General features: G+C 43.5%; 1 protein-coding gene across 1 annotated transcript; it reads left to right on the top strand.

The window, feature by feature from the left end:
- The first annotated feature begins 14,372 nt into the window (after positions 1–14,372).
- Positions 14,373–25,571, top strand: LOC103644558 (uncharacterized). Its single transcript, XM_008667745.2, has 4 exons — positions 14,373–14,693; positions 22,275–22,761; positions 22,827–22,963; positions 24,736–25,571. The coding sequence occupies exons 1-4, from the start codon at positions 14,373–14,375 to the stop codon at positions 24,742–24,744; spliced, it is 954 nt and encodes a 317-aa protein (XP_008665967.1). The 3' UTR covers positions 24,745–25,571.
- The last annotated feature ends 2,030 nt before the right edge of the window (positions 25,572–27,601 follow it).

Here is a 27,601-nt window from a genome sequence, read left to right as displayed (position 1 = left end):
TTCATCCCAACATGGGCTAGTCGACGATGCCAGAGCCAACCCATATTAGTATTAACAATTAAGCAAGTATCGAGTTCAGCTCTATTGAAATCAACTAAGTATATCTGACCCTCGAGTACTCTCTTAAAGGCTATTGAATCATCACTTATTCTAAAGACAGTAACATCCATATCCGTAAAAAGACAATTGTAGCACATTTTGCATAATTGAGAAACTGAAAGCAAGTTATAGTCTAAGGAATCTACAAGAAAAACATTGGAAATAGAATGGTCAGGTGATATAGCAATTTTACTAAGTCCTTTGACCAAACCTTGATTTCCATCCCCGAATGTGATAGCTCTTTGGGGATCATCATTTTTCTTATAGGAGGAGAACATCCTTTTCTCACCAGTCATGTGGTTTGTGCACCAGCTATCAATTATCCAACTTGAGCCCCCGGATGCATAAACCTACAAAACAAGTTTAGACCTTGTTCTTAGGTACCCAAATGGTCTTGGGTTCTTTGACATTAGAAACAAGCACCTTGGGTACCCAAACACAAGTCTTGGAGCCCTTGTGTTTGCCCCCAACATATTTGGCAACTACTTTGCCTGATTTGCTAGTTAAAACATATGATGCATCAAAAGTCTTAAATGAGACATTGGGTTCATTTGATGCAATAGGAGATTTCTTTTTAGGCAATTTAACATGGGTTGATTGCCTAGAGCTAGAAGCCTCATTTTTATACATAAAAGCATGATGTGAAATATTATGAGGTTTCCTATCATGAATTCTCCTAATTTTGTGCTCGGGATAACCAGTAGGATATAAAATATAGCCCTCGTTATCCTGAGCCATGGGAGCCTTACCCTTAACAAAATTAGACAATCTTTTAGGGGTATTAAGCTTGACATTGTCTCCTTGCTGGAAGCCAATGCCATCCTTAATCCCAGGGCGTCTCCCATTATAGAGCATGCTTCTAGCAAATTTAAATTTTTCATTTTCTATCTCATGCTCATTAATTTTAGCACTAAGTTGAGCTATGTGATCATTTTGTTGTTTAATTAAAGCTAGGTGATCATGGATAGCATCAACATTAATGTCTCTACATCTAGTACAAATAGTAACATGATCAACACTAGATGTGGAGGGTTTGCAAGCATTTACTTCATCAATCTTAGCATGTAAGGTGACATTCTCATTTCTAAGATTGGAGATAGAAACATTGCAAACATTTAAATCTTTAGCCTTAGATATTAATTTATCATTCTCAATCCTAAGGCTAGAAAGTGATTCATTCAACTTGTCAATTTTAGCAATCAAACTAGCATTATCATTTTTAAGTTTGACAAGAGAATCATCACAAACATTTAATTTCTCAACCTTAGCAATTAATTTAACATTCTCATTTCTAAGGTTGGAGATAGTATCATGGCAAATGCTAAGCTCACTAGTCAATTTTTCACATTTTTCTATCTCCTGAGCATAAGCATTTTTAACCTTAACATGCTTCTTGTTTTCTTTAATAAGGAAGTCCTCTTGGCTATCCAAAAGTTCACCCTTCTCATGAATAGCACTAATCAATTCATTTAACTTTTCCTTTTGTTGCTTGTTTAGGTTGGCAAAAAGAGTGAGCAAGTCATCCTCATCATCACTAGAGCTAGCCTCATCACTATATGTTGCTTATTTAGTAGAAGCTCCAGATTTTACCTTCTTCTTCTTGCCAGCCTTTGCCATGAGGCACTTGTGGCCGACGTTGGGGAAGAGGAGACCCTTGTTGACGGTGATGTTTGCGGCGTCCTCGTCAGAGGAGGAGTCGGTGGAGCTCTCATCAGAGTCCCACTCCCGGCATACATGGGCATCGCCGCCCTTCTTTTTGTAGTACCTCTTCTTTTCCCTCCTCTTTCTCTTCTTGTCGTCGCCCCTGTCACTATCACTAGATAATGGACATTTAGCAATAAAATGACCGGGCTTACCACACTTGTAGCAATCCTTCTTGGAATGGGGTTTGTAGTCTCTCCCTTTCCTTTGCTTGAGGATTTGGCGAAAGCTTTTGATGATTAGCGTCATCTCCTCATTGTCGAGCTTAGAGGCGTCGATGGGGAGCCTACTTGATGTAGACTCTTCTTTCTTCTCCTCTGTCGCTTTGAATGCGATGGGTTGCACCTCGGGTGTGGAGGTGGCATCTCGCTCGATGATTTGTTTGGAGCCTTTGATCATCAACTCAAAGCTCACAAACTTTCCTATAACCTCCTCGGGAGACATTAGCTTGTATCTAGGATCACCGCGAATTAATTGTACTTGTGTATGATTAAGAAAAACAAGTGATCTTAGAATAACCTTGACCATTTCATGGTCATCCCATTTTGTGCTCCCGAGGTTGCGCACTTGGTTGACCAAGATCTTAAGACGGTTGTACATAGCTTGTGGCTCCTCTCCTTGGTTGAGCATGAACCGACCGAGCTCCCCCTCGATCGTTTCCCTCTTGGTGATCTTGGTCACCTTGTCTCCTTCGTGCGTGGTCTTTAGTACATCCCAAATCTCTTTGGCACTCTTCAACCCTTGCACCTTATTATACTCCTCTCGACTTAGAGAGGTGAGGAGTATAGTAGTTGCTTGGGAATTGAAGTGCCAGATTTGGGCGACTTCGTCCGCATCATAATCTTCATCCCCTACGGATGGTACCTGTGCTCCAAATTCAACAATGTCCCATATGCTTGTGTGGAGTGAGGTTAGGTGATATCTCATCATATCACTCCACCTACTATAATCTTCACCATTAAAGACTGGTGGTTTTCCTAATGGGACGGAAAGTAAAGGAGTATGTTTAGATATGCGAGGGTAGCGTAGGGGGATCTTACTAAACTTCTTGCGCTCATGGCGCTTAGAAGTGACGGACGGCGCGTCGGAGCCGAAGGTGGATGGCGACAAAGAGTCGGTCTCGTAGTAGACCACTTTCTTCATCTTCTTTTTCTTCTTGCCGCTCCGATGCGACTTGTTGTGTGAAGGGGATCCCTTCACCTTGTTACCGGACTCCCCCGATGGAGCTTTCCCATGGCTTGTGGTGGGCTTCTCGCCAGTCACCATCTCCTTCTTGGCGTGATCTCCCGACATCACTTCGAGCGGTTAGGCTCTAATGAAGTACCGGGCTCTGATACCAATTGAAAGTCGCCTAGAGGGGGGTGGATAGGCGGAAACTGAAATTTACAAACTTTAAGCACAACTACAAGCCGGGGTTAGCGTTAGAAATAAAACTGAGTCCGAAAGAGAGGGCAAAAACAAATCAACCAAGAAATAAAGCGAGTGACACAGTGATTTGTTTTACCGAGGTTCGGTTCTTGCAAACCTACTCCCCGTTGAGGTGGTCACAAAGACCGGGTCTTTTTCAACCCTTTCCTTCCCTCAAACGGTCACTTAGATCGAGTGAGCTTTCTCCTTAACCAAATGGATCACTTAGACCCCTTACAAGGACCACCGCAACTTGGTGTCTCTTGCTTTGAATACAAGTGTCTTGAAAATAAGAATGGGGAAGAAGAAAGAACGATTGCAAAAGCCAAGCGACAAGAGCGACAAATAACACACATATCACTCTCTCTCTCAAGCCACTAATCACTAATGATCACTTGTATCAATTGTGGAACTTAGAGAGATTGGAGGCTTTGATTGTGTCTTGGAATGGATTGCTAGCTCTTGTATTGAATGTTGAAGGTTGGAATGCTTGGTTGTGTTGAATGGAGGTGGTTGGGGTTGTATTTATAGCCACCAACCACTTCCTAGCCGTTGCTCCATTTCTGCCAACCGCGGACGGTCCGCGCTCCTGGTCCGGATGGTCCGCCCTTGTACATCAACGGCTGAAATCCCAACGGTCAGCAGTAACGGCTATATCAACGACTATAATGCATTAAATGCGTCGTTAGATGTCAGATAAAGGCAGTCGCGGACGGTCCGGTCGTGCACCCCGGACGGTCTGCAAGGACACTATAATTCATTTTACCGAACCCGTCACCTTCGGGTTTTTCTGTTCTGTGCCGACCGGACGGTCCGCGCCTGGTCTCGAACGGTGCTTGCTTTTCCATCGGACGGTCCGTAGTGCAGACTTGTGTTTTTGCAGTGGTTCTGTCTGAGGGTCATCCTGATGTCGCTGATGGTCCGCCGCAAGGGCCCGAACGGTCCGCGCTTAGTCTGTTTTTCCAAAAAGCTTCTCCTGTCCGGAATAATCTATGGTATTCCAAACAGTCGACTTAGAATAGTTGTAGATGAACTTATGCACCTGTGAAATGATCAACTAGGCAAACTGGTTAGTCCACAAGGTTTGTGATGGTCGTCAAACACTAAAATCTATTATAGGAAATGTTGGGACTATTTCCCTTTCAGTTTCATATATAGTATTTGTACATAACAAGCACTCACAACGATGTACCCTACTTTGGCAGTTGATAAGGCTACACTATTTTTCCTTTTAGAACGCCATGAAACAAGTGATCTTCCAAGCATATGACACCATCTAGGGGGTACTTTTACTATCATTTTTGCATATGGCATATTTTGAATAAAAATCCGACTAAATCAAAACTAGCTCCTTTGGGTTGGTGTCTGTTTAAGGTACCTAAGGATTCATTTTATGGCTACCAAAGCCTACCTATGTTAGAGTATTATCAAATTTCTTGTGTCATTGCATTGGTGCTTGTTTCAGCCCGTGCAAAGACTTCAATAACTTACACATCTTGCCATCTTGCCTAGGTAATATGAATCTTTCAGGCTAATTCATAAAGGTTTCCTCATCCAACTTTCTGTTAAGGAAAGTTGTCTTCATATCCATTTGATAGACTAGAAGATCATATGAGACCATTAGTGATAAGAGTACTCGAATCATAGTCATTCTAGCAACATGTGAATATGTATTAAAAAGTATTCGTACATAGCAGTGAGCCACAAATCAAGCTTCTTGGACAATCTCTTAGAGTTCGATCCACCGAACTTCTTAGATTTCATCACATCAACAAAGTAGTTACCCGTCTTGAAGGAATTACCAAGTTTTTAAATTGTTAGAAAATTACACACTTTTAAGAATAAATTAATTCCTAAAGCAATCACTGCATAAATAATGGATAAAGCACATATAGAAGATAAAAACATATCCATATAATAGATCAAATCTATCTTGAATACATCTATTAGAAAACAAGGGTGATTACCTCATAGCAGTTACTGCTCCAGTTAGGAGTTCTGAGAGCACCTAGAGGGGGGGTGAAAAGGTGATCCTGTAAAATTCAACAACTAATAGCCATAAAACTTGGTTAAGTGTTAGTATGGCTAAGTAACAAGCTCTTGCGAACACAAGTAAGCACGAGAAAAACAAGCACAAGAGACACGGTGGTTTATCCCGTGGTTCGGCCAAGTATAACACTTGCCTACTCCATGTTGTGGCGTCCCAATGGACGAGGGTTGCACTCAACCCCTTTCAAGTGATCCGATGATCAACTTGAATACCACAGTTTTTCCTTTTCTTAGACTTTCTCCCTTTTGCGAGGAATCTCCACAACATGGAGCCTCTCGCCCTTACAAAGATGATCACACAAGAAGCACGGAAGTAAGGGAAGGGAAAAGCAACACACACAAGACAGCACGATCACGCACACAAGTTACAACTTCAGCTCAAGTTCAACACACGGAGTTCTCAACTCAAGAGGATCTCAAATTGCTAGCACAAAGAATCAAATGCGTGGGAGTGGAGTCTGGATGCTTAGGAATGATCAAGGAATGCTTGGGTGACTCCTCCATGCGCCTAGGGGTCCCTTTTATAGCCCCAAGGCAGCTAGGAGCCATTGGAGGCATTCTTGGAAGGCTAATCTTGCCTTCTGTCGGGTGGCGCACCGGACAGTCCGGTGTGCCATCGGACAACCACTGTTCATGTCCAGTGCGCGATTTCCTTCCATTCCTAGCGCAGCCGACCGTTGCAACTTTGGGCTGGTTGGCGCATCGGACACTGTCCGTTGCACACCGGACAGTCCGGTGCCCCCTGCCGACCGTTGGAGCGGGCCACGCGTCGCCCGCGGATTTGGCGGCCGACCGTTGCGCTGGCGGCTGTTGGCTCACCGAACAGTCCGGTGCACCACCGGACAGTCCGGTGACTTATAGCCGTACACCGCCGAAGTTTTCCCGAGAGTGGCTAGTTCGCCGGAGACCAGCCTGGTGCACCGGACAGTCCGGTGTGCCAGACTGTGCTGAGTCTTGGCTGCACACAGGCACTCTCTTCCAATCTTTTTCTTTTCCTGTTTCTAGCACTTAGGTAACTTCATTAGTACCCAAAACAAATGTACTAAGTCTAGAAACATACCTTTTTGTTGATTTGCACTTCATTCATTATTTGGTATATAATAACCCACTTAATATGTGTTGGACACTTAATCACCAAAATATACTAGAAATGGCCCAAGGGCACATTTCGCTTTCAATCTCCCCCTTTTTGGTGATTTATGCCAACACATCAAAAAGCAACAAATAGAAGTGCAACGTCAATGCAATTGAGAACAAAGATAATCTTTGACAAGATTTGACATATTTGGATCGTTCTTTGCCACCACTTGGTTTGTTTTTGCAAATCAAATTCATTTTCCTATCTCTAAGTCAAACACGCTTGTTTGGGCACAAAGAGAGATAATCCAAGAGTAAAAATGATTAAGAGCCAAAAAATCCCCTTTTTCCCATAATCACACATTCTCTCCACAAGAGACCAAATTTTGACAATAAGAGTATTTTGAGAAATCAAAAGTTCTAACTATACTATTTTCAAAATTCTTCAAGTGGTAGCTGATCCATTTGCTTTGGCCTTATTTTCTCCCCCTTTGGCATTAAGCACCAAAACGGGATCATTCTTGGCCCTTTAACCCCATTGCCTCACCAAAATTGTCAATTAAGAGCAAAAAGGCAATAAGAGCATAGATATGAACTTGGAGTTAATACCGGAGTGCAGTGGAAGTCTTTGCATGGTCCAAGTTCACATTTCCCTTTCAATTCACCTTTGAGGCTACCTTAAGTAAACTCAACACAAATGTTAGTCTCAAAGGATCAAGTTGTAGCACTTCTCCCCCTAAATATGTGCATTACTCACACATGGACTTGTGAGGTCCGGGGATCCCTTGCACAACTTGAGCACCATCAATAAACAATAAATCTCATAAATGCATAATGTAACTTGATCAATGGCATAAAACACATGTATGCTATAAATCAATCCAAGTTACGCGTATCTAAGACATTTAGCTCACTACGCAGCCTGCAAAAGGTTTTCTCATCTAAAGGCTTGGTAAAGATATCGGCTAGCTGGTTCTCGGTGCTAATATAGAACACTTCGATATCTCCCTTTTGCTGGTGGTCTCTCAAAAAGTGATGCTAGATGTCTATGTGCTTAGTGCGGCTGTGTTCAACAGGATTATCCGCCATGCGGATTGCACTCTTATTGTCACATAGGAGTGTGACTTTGCTTAGATTGTAGCCAAAGTCCCGGAGGGTTTGCCTCATCCAAAGTAATTGCGCGCAACACTGACCTGCGGCAACGTACTCGCCCTCAGTGGTGGATAGGGCAATGGAGGTTTGTTTCTTAGAACTTCAAGACACCAGGGACCTTCCTAGGAATTGGCACGTTCCTGATGTACTCTTCCTATCAACCTTGCATCCAACATAATCGGAGTCTGAGTATCCAATCAAGTCAAAGGTAGACCCCTTTGGATACTAGATCCCAAAGCAAGGCGTAGCAACTAAATATCTAAGAATTTGCTTAACGGCCACAAGGTGACACTCCCTTGGATCGGATTGAAATCTAGCACACATGCATACGCTTAGCATAATATCCGGTCTACTAGCACATAAATAAAGCAAGGATCCTATCATAGACCGGTATGCCTTTTGATCAACGGACTTACCTCCTTTGTTGAGGTCGACATGTCCGTCGGTGCCCATTGGTGTCTTCGCAGGCTTGGCGTCCTTCATCCCAAACCGCTTGAGCAAGTCTTGCGTGTACTTCATTTAGGAGATGAAGGTGCCGTCCTTGAGTTGCTTCACTTGGAACCCAAGGAAGTAGTTCAACTCGCCCATCATCGACATCTCAAATTTCTGTGTCATAACCCTGCTAAGCTCCTCACAAGACTTTTGGTTAGTAGAACCAAATATTATGTCATCGACATAAATTTGGCACACAAATAGGTCACCATCACAAGTCTTAGTGAAAAGAGTTGGATCGGCTTTCCCAACCTTGAAAGCATTAGCAATTAGGAAATCTCTAAGGCATTCATACCATGCTCTTGGGGCTTGCTTAAGTCCATAGAGCGCCTTAGAGAGCTTACACACATGGTCGGGGTACCGTTCATCCTCAAAGCCAGGGGGTTGCTCCACGTATACCTCCTCCTTGATTGGCCCGTTGAGGAAAGTGCTCTTCACATCCATTTGGAACAACCTGAAAGAGTGGTGAGCAGCATAGGCTAATAGGATGCGAATATACTCTAGCCTAGCCACAGGAGCAGAAGTCTCCTCGAAATCCAAACCTACGACTTGGGCATAACCTTTTGCCACAAGTCGAGCCTTGTTCATTGTCACTACCCCATGCTCGTCTTGCTTGTTGTGGAACACCCACTTCGTTCCCACAACATTTTGCTTGGGACGTGGCACCAGGCTCCAAACTTCATTCCTCTTGAAGTTGTTGAGCTCTTCCTGCATGGCCAACACCCAATCCGGATCTTGCAAGGCCTCTTCTACCCAGAAAGGTTCCCACAACGAGTAATGCTCACAGAAGTTAGCTAGTCTTGAGCGAGTAGTTACTCCCTTGCTTATATCACCCAGAATCTGATCGACGGGATGATTCCTTTGAATTGTCGCTCAGATTTGAGTTGGAGGGGCCCGTGGTGCTTCTTCCTCCATAACTTGATCATCTTGTGCTCCCCCTTGATCACACGACTCTTCTTGATGAACCTGTTCATCTTCTTGAGTTGGAGGGTGCACCATCATTGAGGAAGAAGGTTGATCTCGCTCTTGTTGTTCCTGTGGTCGCACATCTCCAATCGCCATGGTGCGAATTGCGTCCGTTGGAACATCATCTTCATCTACATCATGAAGATCAACTTGCTCTCTTGGAGAGCCATTAGTTTCATCAAATACAACGTTGCTAGAGACTTCAACCAAACCCGATGATTTGTTGAAGACTCTATACGCCTTTGTATTTGAGTCATAACCTAGCAAAAACCCTTCTACAGCTTTGGGAGCAAATTTAGAATTTCTACCTTTCTTCACTAGAATATAACATTTACTCCCAAATACACGAAAGTACGAAACATTGTGTTTGTTACCGATTAGAAGTTCATATGAGGTCTTCTTGAGGAGGCGGTGAAGGTAGACCCGATTTATGGCGTGGCAAGCTGTGTTCACAGCTTCCGACCAAAACCGCTCGGGCGTCTTGAATTCTCCAAGCATCGTCCTCGCCATGTCTATAAGTGTCCTGTTCTTCCTTTCTACCACACTGTTTTCCTGTGGTGTGTAGGGAGCGGAGAACTCGTGCTTGATTCCTTCCTCCTCAAGGTACTCCTCCACTTGTAAGTTCTTGAACTCGGACCCATTGTCGCTTCTTATCTTTTTCACCTTGAGCTCAAATTCATTTTGAGTTCTCCTTAGAAAGCGCTTTAGGGTCCCTTGGGTTTCTAATTTATCCTGCAAAAAGAATACCCAAGTGAAGCGGGAAAAATCATCAACAATAACAAGACCATACTTACTTCCCCCGATGTTGAGATAGGCGACGGGTCCGAAGAGGTCCATATGAAGTATTCCAGACATATTCCCTTGAGTAAGGGAAAGGAATTCCTTCTTCTTTAACTTCATGATTCCCGAGGGAATATGATGAGCATGAAAGTTTGCTTAGAACTCCTGCCAAGTTATAGTATCCGCGTTGGGGTGTGCCGCTGTGAAGGCATCCCACCAATCGGACGCAGCTCCCTCGAGTATTCCCGAGGCATACAAGACCTTTTCTCGGTCGTTGCACTGGGTGATGTCAAGCTTCTTTCCAATGACCTTGAGCCAGTCATCGGCATCCAGAGGATCAACCGCATGAGAAAATGTCGGCGGGTGATGACTCATGAAGTCCCGGTGCTTATCTCTGGCCGGGGGTGCGTACTGCTGCTGCTGATTTTGTTGATTCTGCTGGTTCTGCTGAATTTGTTGAACAACCGCAGTGATTCCTTGCAGAATCTGCATCTGGGCGGCGATGAACTGCTCCATATTGGGATTCGGTGGTGGTGGTGGTACTTGTTGTCCACGCTGATTCCGGTTGTTGTTGGGTCCTTGACGAGCGTTCACCATCTGATTGGTTAGAGAGTGAACATCTTAGAGAAGAGAAGAGTAGAAAGATTATAGAGGGGAAATGGCTTAAGTTTTAAAAATTTTATATGTTCTTATGGCCATCATTCCATAAGACCATTGCACTCAAACAAAGATCCAAATCAAACATTTCAATCAGCACCATCACATGGTTGGTATTTATTAATATGATAACTTAAAGAGAGTATCATCATCTAACGCGAAGTATAACTTATTACATCATGACTCAAAACTCCTAAAGCAGCCTAGTGATGGATCCGAGCTCTCCATAGCGCAGCCTCTTGCGGGGAGGAGACAACGCCATGGCGGGGACCTGAGCTTCTGGCGGATCTAGTCCTTGCAGTTGGGCTTCTAGGGCTGCAATCCTGGCATGGGTGTTCTCCAGCTCCAAATGCACCCTAGAGAGATCCAGGGTGGCACTGTCCAGGTCGGTGTTTAGACCGGCCACTACACCAGCTAGGGTGTTGAGGCGATCCTCACCAGCTTCTCCTGGGACGATGCTGGTCTGACTTCCTCCACGCAGATGCTGAGGAAGGTGCCTGAACCTCATGTTCTGCAGCTGCTGCCGGTAGGTGTGGTTGAGCGACCACAGGGTCCGACGGGCAGCGTCGCTGACCGAGGCAGCGTAGGTGGACAGTGGTGTCAGGGACTTGTGAGCAGATAGAGTCCTGAATCCCCTGTCACCTGCATCCATCACCCTGACGTGGATGCGAGTGATGTAATAGCAAGCCCGGGGAGGCTCGCTCACTCGCCTTGTTTCGTACAGGGGGCGGACATAGGTGCCTAGCGTGTGCAGCACTTCTTGCAGCAGGCTGGGGAAGTGCCCTGTCTCGAACATTGATGTGTAATGTTCGAAAATAGGACCGAACCCCATGAAGTTGTCCTGCTGGGCGTAGTCAGCTTCCTCGTGGACGTGTTCGTCTCCACCTTCTTCGTCATCGTCATCCTCGTCATCGTCGTCTCTGGAGTCGTCGGGGTCGTCGCCTCCGGGTGCAGGTGCTTGGAAGGCTAGTGCAGACGGTGCTGACGTCGATGACCCAACTGCGAAGGCTAGGGATTCTGCCAACGGGGTGGGCGTCGGCAGCTGCTCCTCCGAGTTGTCCTCCAGGTTGACTACATTCTCCACTCGGATGGGAGGGAGATCCACCGGAACTTCCTCGACTACCACTGGGTAGACCGGGATCTGCCGGGGCTGAGGGGCGTAGCTGGTGTTGATGCGGGTAGTTTGGAGAGTACGAACCATCTACAAGAGAAGAGTCAACTCAGTTGAAATTTTAAAGAGGTAAGGCTGATAAAATAATTTATAAGAATGAAATTAGCAAGTTTTGAATAAACTAGGCTTTCCATTTCTAACTAGTCTAACGACCTAGGGTCAACTTGGCTTTGATACCACTTCTGTCACACCCGATTCCAGGGGTAGAACCAAGCGCATACCATATGTGTGCCAGGATCCATTTCCACACATATGTTGACGTCACAAGTGTAGTATATCAAAAGACAATGCAATAAAGGCGTAAAGAGAGTATAATACTTTATTACATCATCTGAAACATTGTATCTTTAACAAGTATCACATCAAAGTAAAGCGGAAATAAACAACTGGGCAATCTCCCACAGGAAGATGACCGACGCATCGTTAGACTTAGAATTCATCGCCGTCGATAAAATCTCCATCAAAGTCTCCAGCATCACCCTCTGATCAAAATATTAGCAAGGGTGAGCTCACTTATGGTCGGGGCTCAGCAAGTGAGGGAAAAATTAATGCAGGTATAACAAGGTGAGGCTAAGGTTGAGCAGTAAGCATTTTAGTTGGTCAACATTTTATTAACAACACCTGTCTTACTAATAAGTGTGAATCCCAAATATCCCATGTAAACAAAGGAATATGAATATATCAAAAACACTTAAGTGAAACCACTTAAGCAAATTATTGGCAGATCATCGGATCTCAATTTAATTCCATCTTCAAGTTCAATTATCATGTGAGGAGTCCAGGTCGCTCATAACCGGGAGCACGGCTGATATATCAGTTTTACACTCTACAGAGGTGGTACAACTTTACCCACAAGCCATGTATCCCATCTAGCCTGGGTTGATCGGACCCTTAAACACTGCCGAGGTGAATGGCTAGGGATCCATTATGAGGCTTTCACAAAATACCTTAATACGAAGCAACCCGCTAAGGTTTCTAAAGACGATGGTGGTGGCCCCCTGGGTGAAGTACCTTAGCCAAGAATATGACCCCATGTTAACGTGGGCTGCCAGAACCTACCGCTCCCCCTCTTGCCCCATATTTCAGGTAAGGTTGCTAGGCACTAAGCATATTAAGCTAATTACCAAAGCCAGAGCCATGATAGCACTCGTGGTTGCACTGTTATCCTGGATGGTCACTCCATGTTCCAATTAATTCGGAATAATGTTATCTTAACCATCGGGTTAATGTCATAATTGCCAATTAAATTTTTGGAACATTAAAACCAATTAATGAGTGACATTAAAAATCATTAAGTTGAGCGATAGCATAAATTTTGCACAGCTTAATAATTTTCCCAGGTTAAACAAGGAATACAGGTAGTAAATCTAGGAAATCCTTAATAAGGTAAACCCATCAAATTATGCAATATATCAAAAAGTAAACATTATTATATGCAATGAGTAGGTACAAACAGAATATGCAGAGGGAGAATCCACTTGCCTTGCTCAAGCGAGTCCTGCGGATCGTCCTCGAACGAGTTCGTTTCGTCTACCGCATAGTCGGCTTCTAATAAAGTCGCATAGCGCACATACAAAAATAAAACATACACAAATAAATAAACATGCACCATTACATAAACATACACCAATACATCATTAAACACACATCGCACTAATCACATCTTAAATTACGTACTAATCGTGTAAATACTTATTAATTTAATTATAGCTATTATTGTGAGTCCTAATGGTGAATTTATGAGTGGGTGCAATAAATACAGTTTTAACTAGTATTAATTTATTTTAACATCATCAATGAAGTTAATGATAATTATCGTCTTTTAATACTAATAAATAAATTAATACCTTTTATTATTTCTAACTCAAGTATAGCAAAAATGAATTTAACATTCTAAAAATCCTTATAAACTACTAATTGAACATTTTCCAACACAAGCGAGGTTATTTTGACATAAACTAATACTCTAACAATTTTAGTGCTAAATTTGTGAACATGCTTATTTGGCTAGTAGAAATCTACTTTCCATACTACCGGTGATATTTTCTCTTTTCTTTCAAAAAAGAAAATATTAATAAAATAATTAGGTAAATCATCTAAAAATCCTATATTATTCATGTGACATGAGTTCTATGCCATTTTCTAAATCCATTAAAATGCACCTAACTATAATTCTCCAAATAGTTTCTAAGTTTATTGTGACCAAATTTAACTACAAAAATTCCTATCTAGTATTTTTATCGCCAACGGGTGACTACTAAATCTACGACATATTCTTCTAATCCAAAAATCAACGCATCGATTAACATGAATTATCACGGTGCGCCAATAATCGCAAATCTCTACCAAAAATTCCATAACGCACATATACATGAATTGCGAATCACACGTGTTCATATTACAACAAACAAATTATACAACTCATGCATCGAATCAACAAGTACTTTTATAAAATACCAAAATACTTTGGGTCGTCATCAACCTTAGGTTCGCGCGTGCGACGGGGAGAGTTCGACGGGGGTTCGGCCGGGTGGAGAAGAGCAGGGGCTCGACTGCGGACGGCGAGTGCGTGGCTCCGGCGACGAACTGCGGGCTCCGGTGAACTCCGGCGACAAACGGCAAACTCCAGCGACGAACGGCACTAGCGATGAGCGAGGAGAGCTAGAGAGAGAGGCAAGCTCGAGTAGGAGGGAGAAGGGAGAGAGCTTTGGTGCTCCTTTTATAGAGAGAGGGAGGGGAGAAGAAGAGTCTGCCATGGAGAGGGAGAGTCACGTTGGCTGTTCTTCATGGCCATCAATGGCATTCTTCACTGGGAGAGGTAATGGGGGAAACAGGTGCATTAATCGCAGAAACGGTCGCGGGCTCGCTTGGCGGCTTGACTTCTGGCGCGTGGTACGCGGCGGCTGCAGGGCGCGCGCTGCACGGGGTCGCGGCCGGTTGCGCGCGGGAGCTCGTGGGCTGGTGCAGGGCGGGACTCGGCTCGCGTGCGGGCGTCGCGGGCTTGCTCCTGATTGCTGCGGCGTCGTGGCCTGGGTGCAGGGGGAGGGCGGCTCGGTGCAGGGCGCCGGGCACACTGGTGTCGCGCCGTCGGGGCGGCTCGGTCGCGTCGGGCGCGCTGGGCGCCGGTCGGCCTGGCTTGCTGGTTCGTGAGAGAGAAAAGCAAGGGAGAGAAATAGGGGAGAGAAGAGAGAGAGAGAGTGGGGAGGCGGCGGTGGCTTAAGGACTGGGAGAGGCAGGGCGTGCAGCTAGGTATTAGGGTTTGGGGACATGGGCCCCTAGTGGGCCGGTTGGTGAAGTTTGTTTTTTTCTTTTTTTTTAAATTCTGAAATACCTTTTTATATAGCTCGAAAATTCATAAAAAATGCACCAAAACTATTTATAAATAACATATTTATTTTTAGACTAATAATTGTTATATTATTTAATTATTATATTATTTACTAGGTTTTTCTTTAGAAAGGAATTGATAATAAACATCCGATAATCAATCAAGCGCATGCAAAGAAAACGATCAAAATGCAAATAAATAATTAATCACTTAAAAAAATTATTACCGTATTTACTAAATTTATTATTTTTAGTTGATGGCTTTTGTGGTGTTACAGTCTTGACGTGGTCATCACATTCTTGCTGTGATGAGTACTTCCCACCTGTTTACCTGCTTGACATGCTGCACAAGGTCTATCTTTTTCGAAAGATACATTGGTTAGACCTAACACATATTCTCCCCTTAGAAGTTTATGAAGGTTCTTCGTCCCAACATGTGCTAGACGACGATGCCACAACCAGCCCATGTTAGTCTTAGCAATTAAGCATGCATCTAGATCGGCCTCCTCCTTCGAAAAATCAACTAAATAGAGTTTGCCGTCTAGTACACCCTTAAAAGCTAATGAACCATCACTCCTTCTAAAGACAGACACATCTATATTGGTAAACAGACAATTATAACCCATATTACATAGTTGACTAACAGACAATAAGTTGTATCCGAGCGATTCAACTAAGAACACATTAGATATGGAATGCTCGGATGAAATAGCTATCTTTCCTAGACCTTTAACCTTGCCTTGGTTCCCATCTCCAAAGATGATCGAATCTTGGGAATCTTTGCTCTTGACGTAGGAGGTGAACATCTTCTTCTCCCCCGTCATGTGGTTTGTGCATCCGCTATCGATAATCCAGCTTGAGCCCCCGGATGCATAAACCTGCAAGGCAAATTAGGCTTGGGTCTTAGGTACCCAACTCTTGTTGGGTCCTACAAGGTTAGTTACAACATCCTTTGGGACCCAAATGCAAGTCTTGTCTCCCTTGCATTTGGACCCCAACTTTCTAGCAACCACTTTTTCATTTTTAGATGAAAGTACATACTTAGTGTTGCAAGCATGAAAGACAGTGGTAGGTTTATTACACACTTTCCTAGGAACATGAGACAAAAAATTTCTCCTAGGCCTACCATTAAAATTAGAACTGGAAGCAATCATGGTATGTGAGTCAAAAGCATTATAACTCCTATCATAATGAAAATTTCTAGAATATTTTCTATCATTGTGCATGAAAGCATGATTCTTTTGACTGCTACTAGCCATAGGGGCCTTCCCTTTCTCCTTATTGGGAATGGTAGCCCTTTGACTTGTTAAGTTCTTGGCTTCCTTTCGAAAGCCAAGTCCATCCTTAATTGAGGGATGTCTACCAACGGTATAGGCATCCCTAGCAAACTTTAACTTATCAAAGTCATTTTTGCAAGTCTTAAGTTGGTCATTAAGACTTGCCACTTCACCATTTAATTTTGCGATAGAAGTAAGGTGTTCAACACATGCATCAACATCAAAATCTTTACATCTATTACAAATGACAACATGTTACACACCTGAACTAAATTTATTAGCTACTTCTAGCTTAGCATTTAACTCATCATTAACACTCTTTAAGCTAGACACAATTTCATGACAAGTAGATAGTTCAGAGGACAGCATTTCATTCCTTTTAATCTCTAAAGCAAGAGATTTTTGTACACTAACAAACTTATCATGCTCTTCATACAAAATATCCTCTTGCTTTTCTAAGAGTCTATTCTTTTCATTTAAATCATCAATCAATTCATTGATTTTATCTACTTTATTTCTATCTAAACCTTTAAATAAGCTTGTGTAATCTACTTCATCATCACTAGAGTCATCATCACTTGAAGTAGTATACTTAGGGGTGTCTCAAGCGCTTACCTTTTTCTCCTTTGCCATGAGGCAAGTATGGCGCTCGTTGGGGAAGAGTGTCGATTTGTTGAAGGCTGAGGCAGCGAGTCCTTCGTTGTCGGAGTCGGAAGTAGAGCAGTCTGAATCCCATTCTTTGCCAAGGTGCACTTCGCCCTTCGCCTTCTTGTAGACCTTCTTCTTCTCCCTCTTCCCGTGTCTTTCATCTCCCTGGTCATTTTCATTATCAGGACATTGAGCAATAAAGTGACCAGTCTTACCGCACTTGAAGTAGGAGCGCTTTCCCCTTGTTTTGTTTTTATTGGGGTACTCCTTGCGACCTTTGAGAGCGGTCTTGAAACACTTGATGATGAGGGCCATCTCATCTTCGTTTAGCCCGGTAGCTTCAATTTGTGCTACCTTGCTAGGTAGCGTCTCCCTGCTGCTGCTTGTTGCCTTGAGTGCAATAGTTTGAGGCTCGTGGATGGGGAGTGGACCGTTTAGAGCGTCGTCCACATATCGGGCCTCCTTCACCATCATCCGCCCGCTTACAAACTTCCCAAGAATCTCCTCGAGAGTCATCTTTGTGTACCTGGGATTTTCACGGATAAGGTTCACAAGATGAGGGTCAATAACAGTGAAGGACCTGAGCATAAGTTGGACAACGTCGTGGTCCGTCCATCTCGTGCTTCCATAGCTCTTGATCTTGTTGACCAGGGTCTTGAGCCTGTTGTACATTTGCGTTGGCTCCTCTCCCCTGATCATGGCAAACCTTTCTAGCTCGCCTTCCACCAACTCCATTTTGGTGATCATGGTGGCGTCATTCCCCTCATGAGAAATCTTGAGGGTGTCCCATATTTGCTTGGCCTTGTCCAAGCCGCTCACCTTGTTGTATTCATCCCTGCACAATGATGCTAACAAAACAGTGGTAGCTTGTGCATTCTTATGAATTTGTTTGTTAATGAATACAGGGTTATCCGTACTGTCAAATTGCATTCCATTCTCAACTATCTCCCAGATACTAGGATGGAGAGAGAAAAGGTGACTACACATTTTATGACTCCAAAAAGCGTAGTCCTCTCCATCAAAGTGTGGAGGTTTCCCAAGAGGAATAGAAAACAAATGGGCATTGGAATTATAAGGAATACGAGAATAATCAAATGAAAAATTTGAGTTAACCGGTTTCTTTTTCTCGTCGTAGTCGTCGTCTCTTGGGGAAGAAGAAGACTCGTCGCTGTCGTAGTAGACGATCTTCTTGATGCGCCTCTTCTTCTTCCCGTCCTTCTTCTTATGACTCAAGCCAGAGTAAGTGGACTTGTCGTCCCTCAGCTCGTTGAAGATGGACTCCTTCTCCTTATCATTGACCACCATCCCCTTTCCCTTAGGATCCATCTCTTCGGGCGATTAGTCCCTTTCGTGAAGAGAACGACCCCGATACCAATTGAGAGCACCTAGAGGGGGGTGAATAGGTGATCCTGTAAAATTCAACAACTAATAGCCACAAAACTTGATTAAGTGTTAGTATGGCTAAGTAACAAGCTCTTGCGAACACAAGTAAGCACGAGAAAAACAAGCACAAGAGACACGATGGTTTATCCCGTGGCTCGGCCAAGTATAACACTTGCCTACTCCACGTTGTGGCGTCCCAATGGACGAGGGTTGCACTCAACCCCTTTCAAGTGATCCGATGATCAACTTGAATACCACGATTTTTCCTTTTCTTAGACTTTCTCCCTTTTGCGAGGAATCTCCACAACTTGGAGCCTCTCGCCCTTACAAAGATGATCACCCAAGAAGCACAGAAGTAAGGGAAGGGAAAAGCAACACACACAAGACAGCACGATCACACACACAAGTTACAACTTGAGCTCAAGTTCAACACACAGAGTTCTCAACTCAAGAGGAGCTCAAATTGCTAGCACAAAGAATCAAATGCGTGGGAGTGGAGTCTGGATGCTTAGGAATGATCAAGGAATGCTTGGGTGACTCCTCCATGTGCCTAGGGGTCCCTTTTATAGCCCCAAGGCAGTTAGGAGCCGTTGGAGGCATTCTTGGAAGGCTAATCTTGCCTTCTGTCGGGTGGCGCACCGGACAGTCCGGTGTGCCACCGGACAACCACTGTTCATGTCCCGTGCATGATTTCCTTCTATTCCTGGCGCAGCCGACCGTTACAACTTCGGGCTGGTTGGCGCACCGGACACTGTCCGGTGCACACCGAACAGTCCGGTGCCCCCTGCCGACCGTTGGAGCGGGCCACGCGTCGCCCGCGGATTTGGCGGCCGACCGTTGCGCTGGCGGCTGTTGGCTCACCGGACAGTCCGGTGAATTATAGTCATACACCGCCAAAGTTTTCCCGAGAGTGGCTAGTTCACCGGAGACCAGCCTGGCGCACCAGACACTGTCCAGTGCACCACCGGACAGTCCAGTATGCCAGACTGTGCTGAGTCTTGGATGCACACAGGCACTCTCTTCCAATCTTTTTCTTTTCCTGTTTCTAGCACTTAGGTAACTTCATTAGTACCCAAAACAATTGTACTAAGTCTAGAAACATACCTTTTTGTTGATTTGCACTTCATTCATTATTTGGTATATAATAACCCACTTAATATGTGTTGGACACTTAATCACCAAAATATACTAGAAATGGCCCAAGGGCACATTTCGCTTTCAAGTTCGCAGGGTCATTGAAGTCTAAGATGTTGTAGTACGAATGAACTTGATGAGTATGTAACACCCCTGGTGTTACTACCACTAAAACTTGAGCATAACATCATGAGCATCAACATATCATGTGATTATTACACTTAGAATGCATTCACTAGGCAAAAATTTCAAACAAGTTCTATTGATGTGACTAGTCATGGGTGACACCCTAGGGTAGGGTACTTAACCCTAAACTGAGCTTAGGGTGTTAAAAAAGCTCAAGTATGAGAAAACATCAAAGGATATGAGAAATGATCTTAAAGACACATGGAAAACCCTGAATTGAAACCCTAGGGGGCTAAGTGTAAATTTTGTACACTTTTGGACTAAAGTGCAAAAACAAAGATAATATAACACCACAAATTTATGCTTCTCATATTCAATGATTTACAAGTGAAAATGTGGGGTTTGGACTTATTTGCAAAAAGCACCACTTAAACCCTATTGAGTTAAGTCTGAATTTCAGTGAATGGGTCAACTTTGAAGCCCTGTACCTTCAAATTCATAAGGATTTTTCCCTAGGTCAACACATCAAATTTGTAGAGCTATATAAGGAGAACAAATTTTATTAAGTAAGTAAGCCTTAGTGCTACATGGAAATGGGAGAAAAACAGACCTGAAAATGGTCTGTCAGTCGAGCACAACCCTAAAACTGGACTAACAGTAAACTAGGACCAGGTATGAGAGCTATTTTGAGCATGATATAATGAGAATTGAAGTATGGTGACTAGTGAAATTAAATCCAGATTGTAGGAGAACAACCTTGCTAAAGGTGGATTAGCAAGTTGTCACATGAAAATTTGAGATCTGGGCTCTACAAACAGCTCTGTCAAGCATCCTGATAGGAACTCTGATGGTACAGTGGACTGAACGAGATCGCAGGTGCAGTGCACCTTGCCGCCGGCGACCCCTGCGCCTGGATTCACGCCGACGAGGTGATTCGTGCTCACCGGTGCCCGGATAACGTCTCGTGGTGAAAAGATCTTCACCGCGGATGAGCTCGAAGCCATTGTTCCGCCCTATGTCGTGCCCACTTGTGCCGGCGACGTGGCGCAGCAGCCGTCGTCGAGGCATACGCTGCCTGCCGTGATCGCGACACTCCCTGACCCTTTAACCGCGTCGCAGTGAGTCACTGTAACCCACCCGTTCATCGCCGGTGAGCTTGCCACGGTGAACGCCACGAATTGCTAGCGCCAGTAACCTCTTCCCTCTCCGGCCGCCACCGCACCAACTCTAAATCACGAGCCACCGCCCCCGAATCCTATAAATTGAGCACACATTCGGCTCCGCCATGTAGTCAAGCACTCAACGCACCCACCCGTGCCTCCGATTACCCACCAGAGAGCCCCAATTTGGGATTTCCCCCAAGTCAACCAAGAACACCGTGCGGTGTGAGCTCACCGTGGCCAGCCTGCTTCAGGTTGATTCATAACCATCTGTTGAATGTTCTAGCATCTCTAGGATCTCCTGTTGCTTGTAGGCTCGATTGATTGAACTAGACCGTACCGAATTGCCCGGAACACCGTAGCTTCTTCTCGGGTTTTGCCGTCGTCATGAACAGGCGTGCTCCAGCCCGGATTAGTGCAATTGATTGAGGGGTTAGTGTCACCGAGGGTAGAATTCGGTGCCGGCTAAGTTAGGGTCCGGTCTTGGCATATTCCGGCCAGTATAGGCTCGCCGGAGACGTGCTCGTCGTCGACCACCATCGCGGACCTGGTGTTGCGAAGGAATAGAACTTCGAGGGTCTTGGTGCAAACGTCAGTGAGACAAACAAATAGTACTCTGGGTTATTTACTTCTTATTCATAAAGCCGAGGTCTTCTGTGTAAAACCGCCAATGCGGGCGCGAGCGGAGCGTTTTGTAACACCCCAGGTGTTTATCTCCCGTTCAACAACAACTATGGATTTAAGCGCGGGATATCAGTAAATAAAATGGACACTAAATTTTAATCATCTTTGTTTGTCACGATTTTGATATCGTGTCTGTCTCCATCTGTCTAAATTGTCCTAATTTATTTTGCAAAAAAATTCAGACTTTAGTAATCTTCTGAAACATTGAATCCAATATCGTTTGGGTTGAGCCATCGACGTCTTGCCCAAACTCTAATCCTCGAAATTGAATCGAGTTCCTTAAAATTAGTTTGAAATTCTTTCACGCTTGTGTTGCACATGTCTATCTGTGGCCTGACATCATGGCGCGTGGTAGGTGCTAACCGATATCTGGACAGCGCACAACCTCTCGCCCATGAGAACGATGCGTGTAGTCGCTTCCGAAAGGATCACAATTGTGATGCCGCATCGATCTCGCGTATTTATTTCGCGAAGTGTCGAGTCTTGTGTCTGTTTAAAATTATGGATTAAGGGAACATTAATTTGGAATCTCGACCCACTCTTACGATTTTTGTCCAAAACAAATTAAATAGAACTCGACGACTAAGGTTTTCGGTGCAAAATAATTTTGTCCCCACTCGTCAACCGAGAAATCACGTCCGAGGATTTATTATTGAGCTTCGATTCTCTGGTAAATTATCTATTGCTGTGGAATTAGGTGTTCAAAAACGCGGATTCAAAAAATTTCGAATCAAACGTAAAATAACAATGCTAATATTATTTTGGTTCATCCTGTTTACATCTCGTTTAGACCCAAATCCTAGAACCGGAATCTATCAGTGTCTTAAAAAATGTGTGAGAGAAACATAGAAAAACCCTTTTCAGTTTTAATTTTTTTGTCGCTGATAATTTCCCATGGTGTCGTCACCTTAGGAATTTTCTTGAAGCCGCTCGGATCCTTATCCTCCACCATCTAGACTTCTCTTCTTATCCCTTCGTACATAGCTTCTACTCGATTTTCTCCAGGCCATCGATTTGTCTCTGCTCGCTCAATCACAGGTGTTGGCTTCCTCTCGTATCCACCGATGTGGAATTCTTGTTTATCTCCACGCGTCCTTCTCTCTCGAATATTCAGCCGCCGCGCCCACCCCACGTCCGCTGCAAGCACACCGTGCTCCCTCCCCTGGCGCCCTAGTCCCCAACGCCGGAAATGCCGCTGCTGCTGCTCCTGAACGCCAGTGCCGACCACCATCTCCCATAGTGCAGAGCTCCCGATCCTCCTCTTGCCAGGGCGCCATCGCTGAGCTCGCCCTGCCCCAGCCATGGACGCCGTCGGGCCACCCGTCTCCTATCTCCTCTCGCCCTCATCCTCTGGCTGCTGCCCCTTCCTATTCCTGGTGGCTGAGTCTTCTTCCATGGATGCTGGCCGTGCTGCCCTCTCTGGTGCTCACCTCTGCCCCCTGCGTTGGATGGCCGGTTGCTCCTGCCCTAGGTTTGTCAAGCGCTACCTCTAATTCATCTCTCCCTGCTCGAATCTTGCTGATTGGCCCTGCGCAGATTATCCTCATGCCCGGCCGCGGTACAACAGCAACATCCATGAAACCCCTTCGTGTCGTGCCCTCGATGTGCTCGATGAAATACCGCAGCGAGCTCCGCCCCGAATCTGCGCAACCCTGGCCTTGTTGTCGACCTCAGTGAGCACCTGCTGCTGCCTAGCTGTTTTTGCGCTCCATGTGTTTGATAAAATGAAAGTCATGTGAATTGATTGTGTGCTTGATTATGAAGTATACTAGTCTATATATGTGATTAATTAGTTTCTATGTATGCGGAGATAATGTTTGCTTAGAAAAAGAGTACTTTGGGAGATGAATTGGTGCGGTATGGTTAAATTAGTAGTACCAAGAATATGCTTATTAATTCTAGCACTTTGCCGATGAGAGTTATTAGTGTTGCTTGAATGAACATCTAATGTGTGATGACATGAATGTCTTGTTTTAGGATGTTTCAAGAACATAGTAATTATAGAAGCTAAGATTTTTAGAAACTAAATAGGAACTAAATTAGTTCTTGTTGTTTGGGACTGCATGATCAGTTTTAGTTTTGCAACTAGTTCAATAAAGTAAACCATGTTTTCTGTAGTAATGGTATATTGGAAAGTTGTAGAGAACTTCTTTATCTTACTTGTGTAAAAATTTCATGACCATAGGTGTAGTAGTTTAGGAGTTATGATTTTTCCAAGTCCAGTTTCAGAATCTGTCCAGATTCTGTACAGGTTTCGAAAACTGCCTTGTTTGATTAAGTTAAACTAAGAATAAGCCCTTAGTAATTATAGAAGAATTATAGTACTTTTCTTAAGCTTTCCAACAAATTTTGGATCACCCTTTTTGTGATCTATAAATTAAGTTGCAGCTGTTTGAGTTAGGATCTCTGAATCTGTCCCAATTTGGACAGCAGAGCCTTTCTCGTGTTTTCTGACCTTGATATATATTGAACTAACCTGGGATTTTTATAAATTAATTGTAGACAATTCTACTAGCTTTCTAAAAATTCTAGGATCACCTGATTTGGATGTTTGAAACTCCAGTTATGAATATTTGAAGTAAGTAGTCGAATTCTGTCCAAATCTGGATAGAATTTACGGTTAGCATTGTTTGACCATTCTAAGTGTCAAGTCTCACTGTAATGATAATACAAAGGTTGTATATGACTTATAAGCTTTCCAGAAAGTCCTAGTTTATCTTTTTAGGATGAATATTTTGTGAGTTATGAGCTAAACAAATAGCTGTTGTTTTGCTGTCCAAAATCAGCAAGTATTAAAATGATTACTTGGAGTTTCTTTTGTATGGATACCTAGATTTAGTTAGTTCTTGTCTTGATAAATGAAGTTGGGTGGCTAATTTTTAGATCTGCACCTGTTATGGCTGTAGTGGATTGAGATAATTGTATTGGCTAATATAGTGCAACAAAAATCATCAATGGGGTATAAGTGTTTGGTTGTGTTGACTGCCTTGGGCATGTTCTCAATTAGGTTTATTGTCTTCTTTGCTGTAGAATAGAATGGTGACTGTAGTTGACTGGTTTTGTTTTTATAGGCATGATCATGTAACTCAATTATTGATAACCCATTGGTCATGATGCCTACAACATAGAATTAGCTTTACCAGTGTTCTTGTGTCCCTATAATTATAAATAATGGGTTGTTCATTAGTGCTAATAATAGTGTTAGTCCGTTGGCAGTGTGCTTTAGTCCATGAGCTTAAGACTTGTGTGTAGTCTTATGATTGTTCGATGCTTGAGTTAGATATATTTAAGTGTAAAAGATGCGTTTGTGGTATTTAGTAATATCTTCACATATAGTGTGCTCATAGGAATTGTGATGACTTGTTTTAAGTATTTATCCTCTTTAGTATAGATTATCTATTTTGTGTTCTTGCTCATGCTCATATGCGCTATGCATCTCCAATAGGTATGCTAGATGATTATGTGAATTGGAGGGCATGGATCAGGATGGATCACAAGGTGGCTTTGATGAACCCATCTCGATAGGGACGACTTGATCAAGTGTCAGGATTGTTGATGCTCACCAAGCGGACGTCATCTAACCACACTAACCTAGTGTATCCCAGGCAAGCCCCAGTGCATTTGCCACCTCCTTGTTGTTATAAAATTTTTATCACTTATATGCTGCATTAGGTGATAGGAGTTGAGTGATGAAACACTTGATGCATTGCCATTCCTTGGAATTTGATTACCTTCCTTGCTACCTGTTTTACAAAGAGAACTAATGAGACTTAGCTCTGCTTAGAAAAACTAAAAGTTGTTTCTTTTAAAAAAGAATGATGTGGAACACTGTTATGGGCTTTTTGTTTAAAAATCAAAGCAAACTTATAGTGATGATTCCCCTTCGGCCGAAGTGGGTTCATCATTCGAAAAGAGTACCCCTGTCGGGTACCAAAAATGGGAAAATGGTTGGAATAAATCTAGACCAGACGCTGAGCAGGAAAGGTCGCCCGTCTGTGTCGTTTAAGGACCGCACCGAAAGTAGGCTTGCTGATCTAGGACCCTTTAACTGGCCACATGCCTCATCATGGGTAAGCTTAGCCTCGGTCGAACCAATACCAGAATAGCTCGCACGCACTGGGAGCGGAGAGATGGCGAGAGTAACATGTGCCCACCTGGCAAGTGGTTGGATGGTGGGGTGCTGTGCTCTCGGGTCGCGTGAACCCGTTCTGGTCTTGAGAAACCCGTGGGCGAGTTGACATATGCAAGGGTTAAGTGCTACATATGTCGTGTGGTTGGAGATCCTCAGCTGAGTATTAATTGATTCAGATCGCCGTTACTTCTCGGACATGAAGACTGGATCACTGCCCTGCATCGTAGATAACAAGTGAAATTAAAGTTGATAAAATGAAGCTAGTGTAGGACAAGTAAATGTTGTAGACCAAGCAAATCTAGATTCAGGAAAAGTACTTAATTTGTGAAGTAAAATTTTTACATAAGGATCCACTACTAGTAAGCTTTTCTGCGAAAATGAGTCTTTGAAATTTGATAAGCTTTACCTTGATTCCCGATAAACCAGCATACCCTTGAGAGTCTTTTCTTTAGTCGGGTAAGTCTTGCTGAGTAATTGCGTACTCAGGGTTTTATTCCCTGTTGTTTTTCAGGTTGTAATTTTGTTCTGTTGTGGATGGTGCTAAATGCCGGTGGGCTCGGCCTTCTTATATAGATGTATCCCATCTTTAGCTTCTTTATTGAGGATTGTTACTTAAGCTAACATGTATTTTAAAACTTATAAATGTTTTATACATTCAAATTGTAATATTTTGGAATCAATTTCTTTTGTAATAAACTCCGATGATATATATTGTAATCTTGTTATAACTTGTAAAAGTTGTAACTTGTAACCATTTTGTAATAAAGAATTTCCGCTGCAAATGTTTGTATGTGAGTTGTGTTTACTTAATCCTGCGATCTTGGCGGTAAGTCGTTTATCCGGGGTCCTCGGGGCACTCGGACAGATCCTGTTAAGTTGTTTGGTGCACATGCATAGCCATCTGAGGTCTTTGAGACAAGGACATGTGCATGTGGGCCCGATAACTTGGAAGGTTCTGCGACACGTTTCGCCTGGGCGTGGGCTGTATTGGGCCAGTTTCAGCCAAGAACTGTTCAGATTTTTCTTTTTTTCTTTTCTACCAAGCTTAGAAAATCTATAGAAAATTCCAGGAAAATGTTAAAAATATGAGACCAATTTTGTTAGACTCCTAAATTTCTATAATATTTAATAAAAATAATTTTAAGATTTTTGGTCCAAACAAGGAATTATATAGCATTCAAAAGGACTAAAACCTATACTCTTGGAATTTTAGAAATTAGTTAATAATTTCAAAAATCACCAAACTTTTTAGATAAACTTTAAATGTTATTTATAAGCCTTGGATAAAGTTTGGTATGATTTGGACCATGTTTGGTACCTAGAACCCAAAACCCTAGTCTTCTGCCCTATGAACTTCACTATTGACTCCAAAAACCCTAGTTTCCTGGAGATCCGTGAAGGAAAATTGTATTCAAGACCTTAGATAATATATCTTTATTATCTTTGCATCCTCATAAGAATTTTATGGGCATTCATGATTATATATATGTGATATATAGAAAACGAAGAAGAGGTAGAAGTTGAAGAAGCAAGGGCTACACCACCACCTGAAGAACCACAGGCCGGGAACTGCTTTTACTTTGACATCTGTGGAGCAGAGCCTGACTCACCTATAACATAAGGCAAGCCCCGGTGCATTTGCCACCTCCTTGCTATTTTAAAATCTTTCTCACTTGCTTGATGCATTAGGTGATAGGAGTTGTGTGCTAAACAAATTACTGCATATCCTTCCTTGAGAGTTTGATTACCTCTCCTTGATCCCCTGTTTTAAAAAAGGTTTTTCTTATGCTTAGCTTTGCTCTAGAAAAACAAAATGTTTTGTTTTGACAAAAGGTGATGCTTCAAGTGGGTGGGATGTTTTCAAAAATAAAACTTGATGGTGGATCCATCATGGCCGTGATGGGTTCAACATCGGAAAAGATGTACCTCCGCCAGGTACCAAACTTTGGGTTGACAATAATAAAGCTGAGATCGGGCGGGTGACTTGCACGAGAAGGGAGTCTCGGTGTAGTGTCTCCGTCTGAGTCGATTAAGGACCTTGTCGATGTAGGCCTGCTGACCGAGGACCCTTTAACTGGTCACATGCCTCATCATGGGTAAGCTTTGCCTCGGGCAGACTAATACCAAAATAAGATAACACACAATGGGAGTGGAGAGATGGCGAGAGTAGCGTGTACCC

The sequence above is a fragment of the Zea mays genome, chromosome 1 (assembly GCF_902167145.1).
Source record: "Zea mays cultivar B73 chromosome 1, Zm-B73-REFERENCE-NAM-5.0, whole genome shotgun sequence".
NCBI lineage: Eukaryota > Viridiplantae > Streptophyta > Magnoliopsida > Poales > Poaceae > Zea > Zea mays.
Note: the sequence above shows the minus strand (reverse complement) of the source record. Positions and strands in the feature narration are given on the sequence as shown.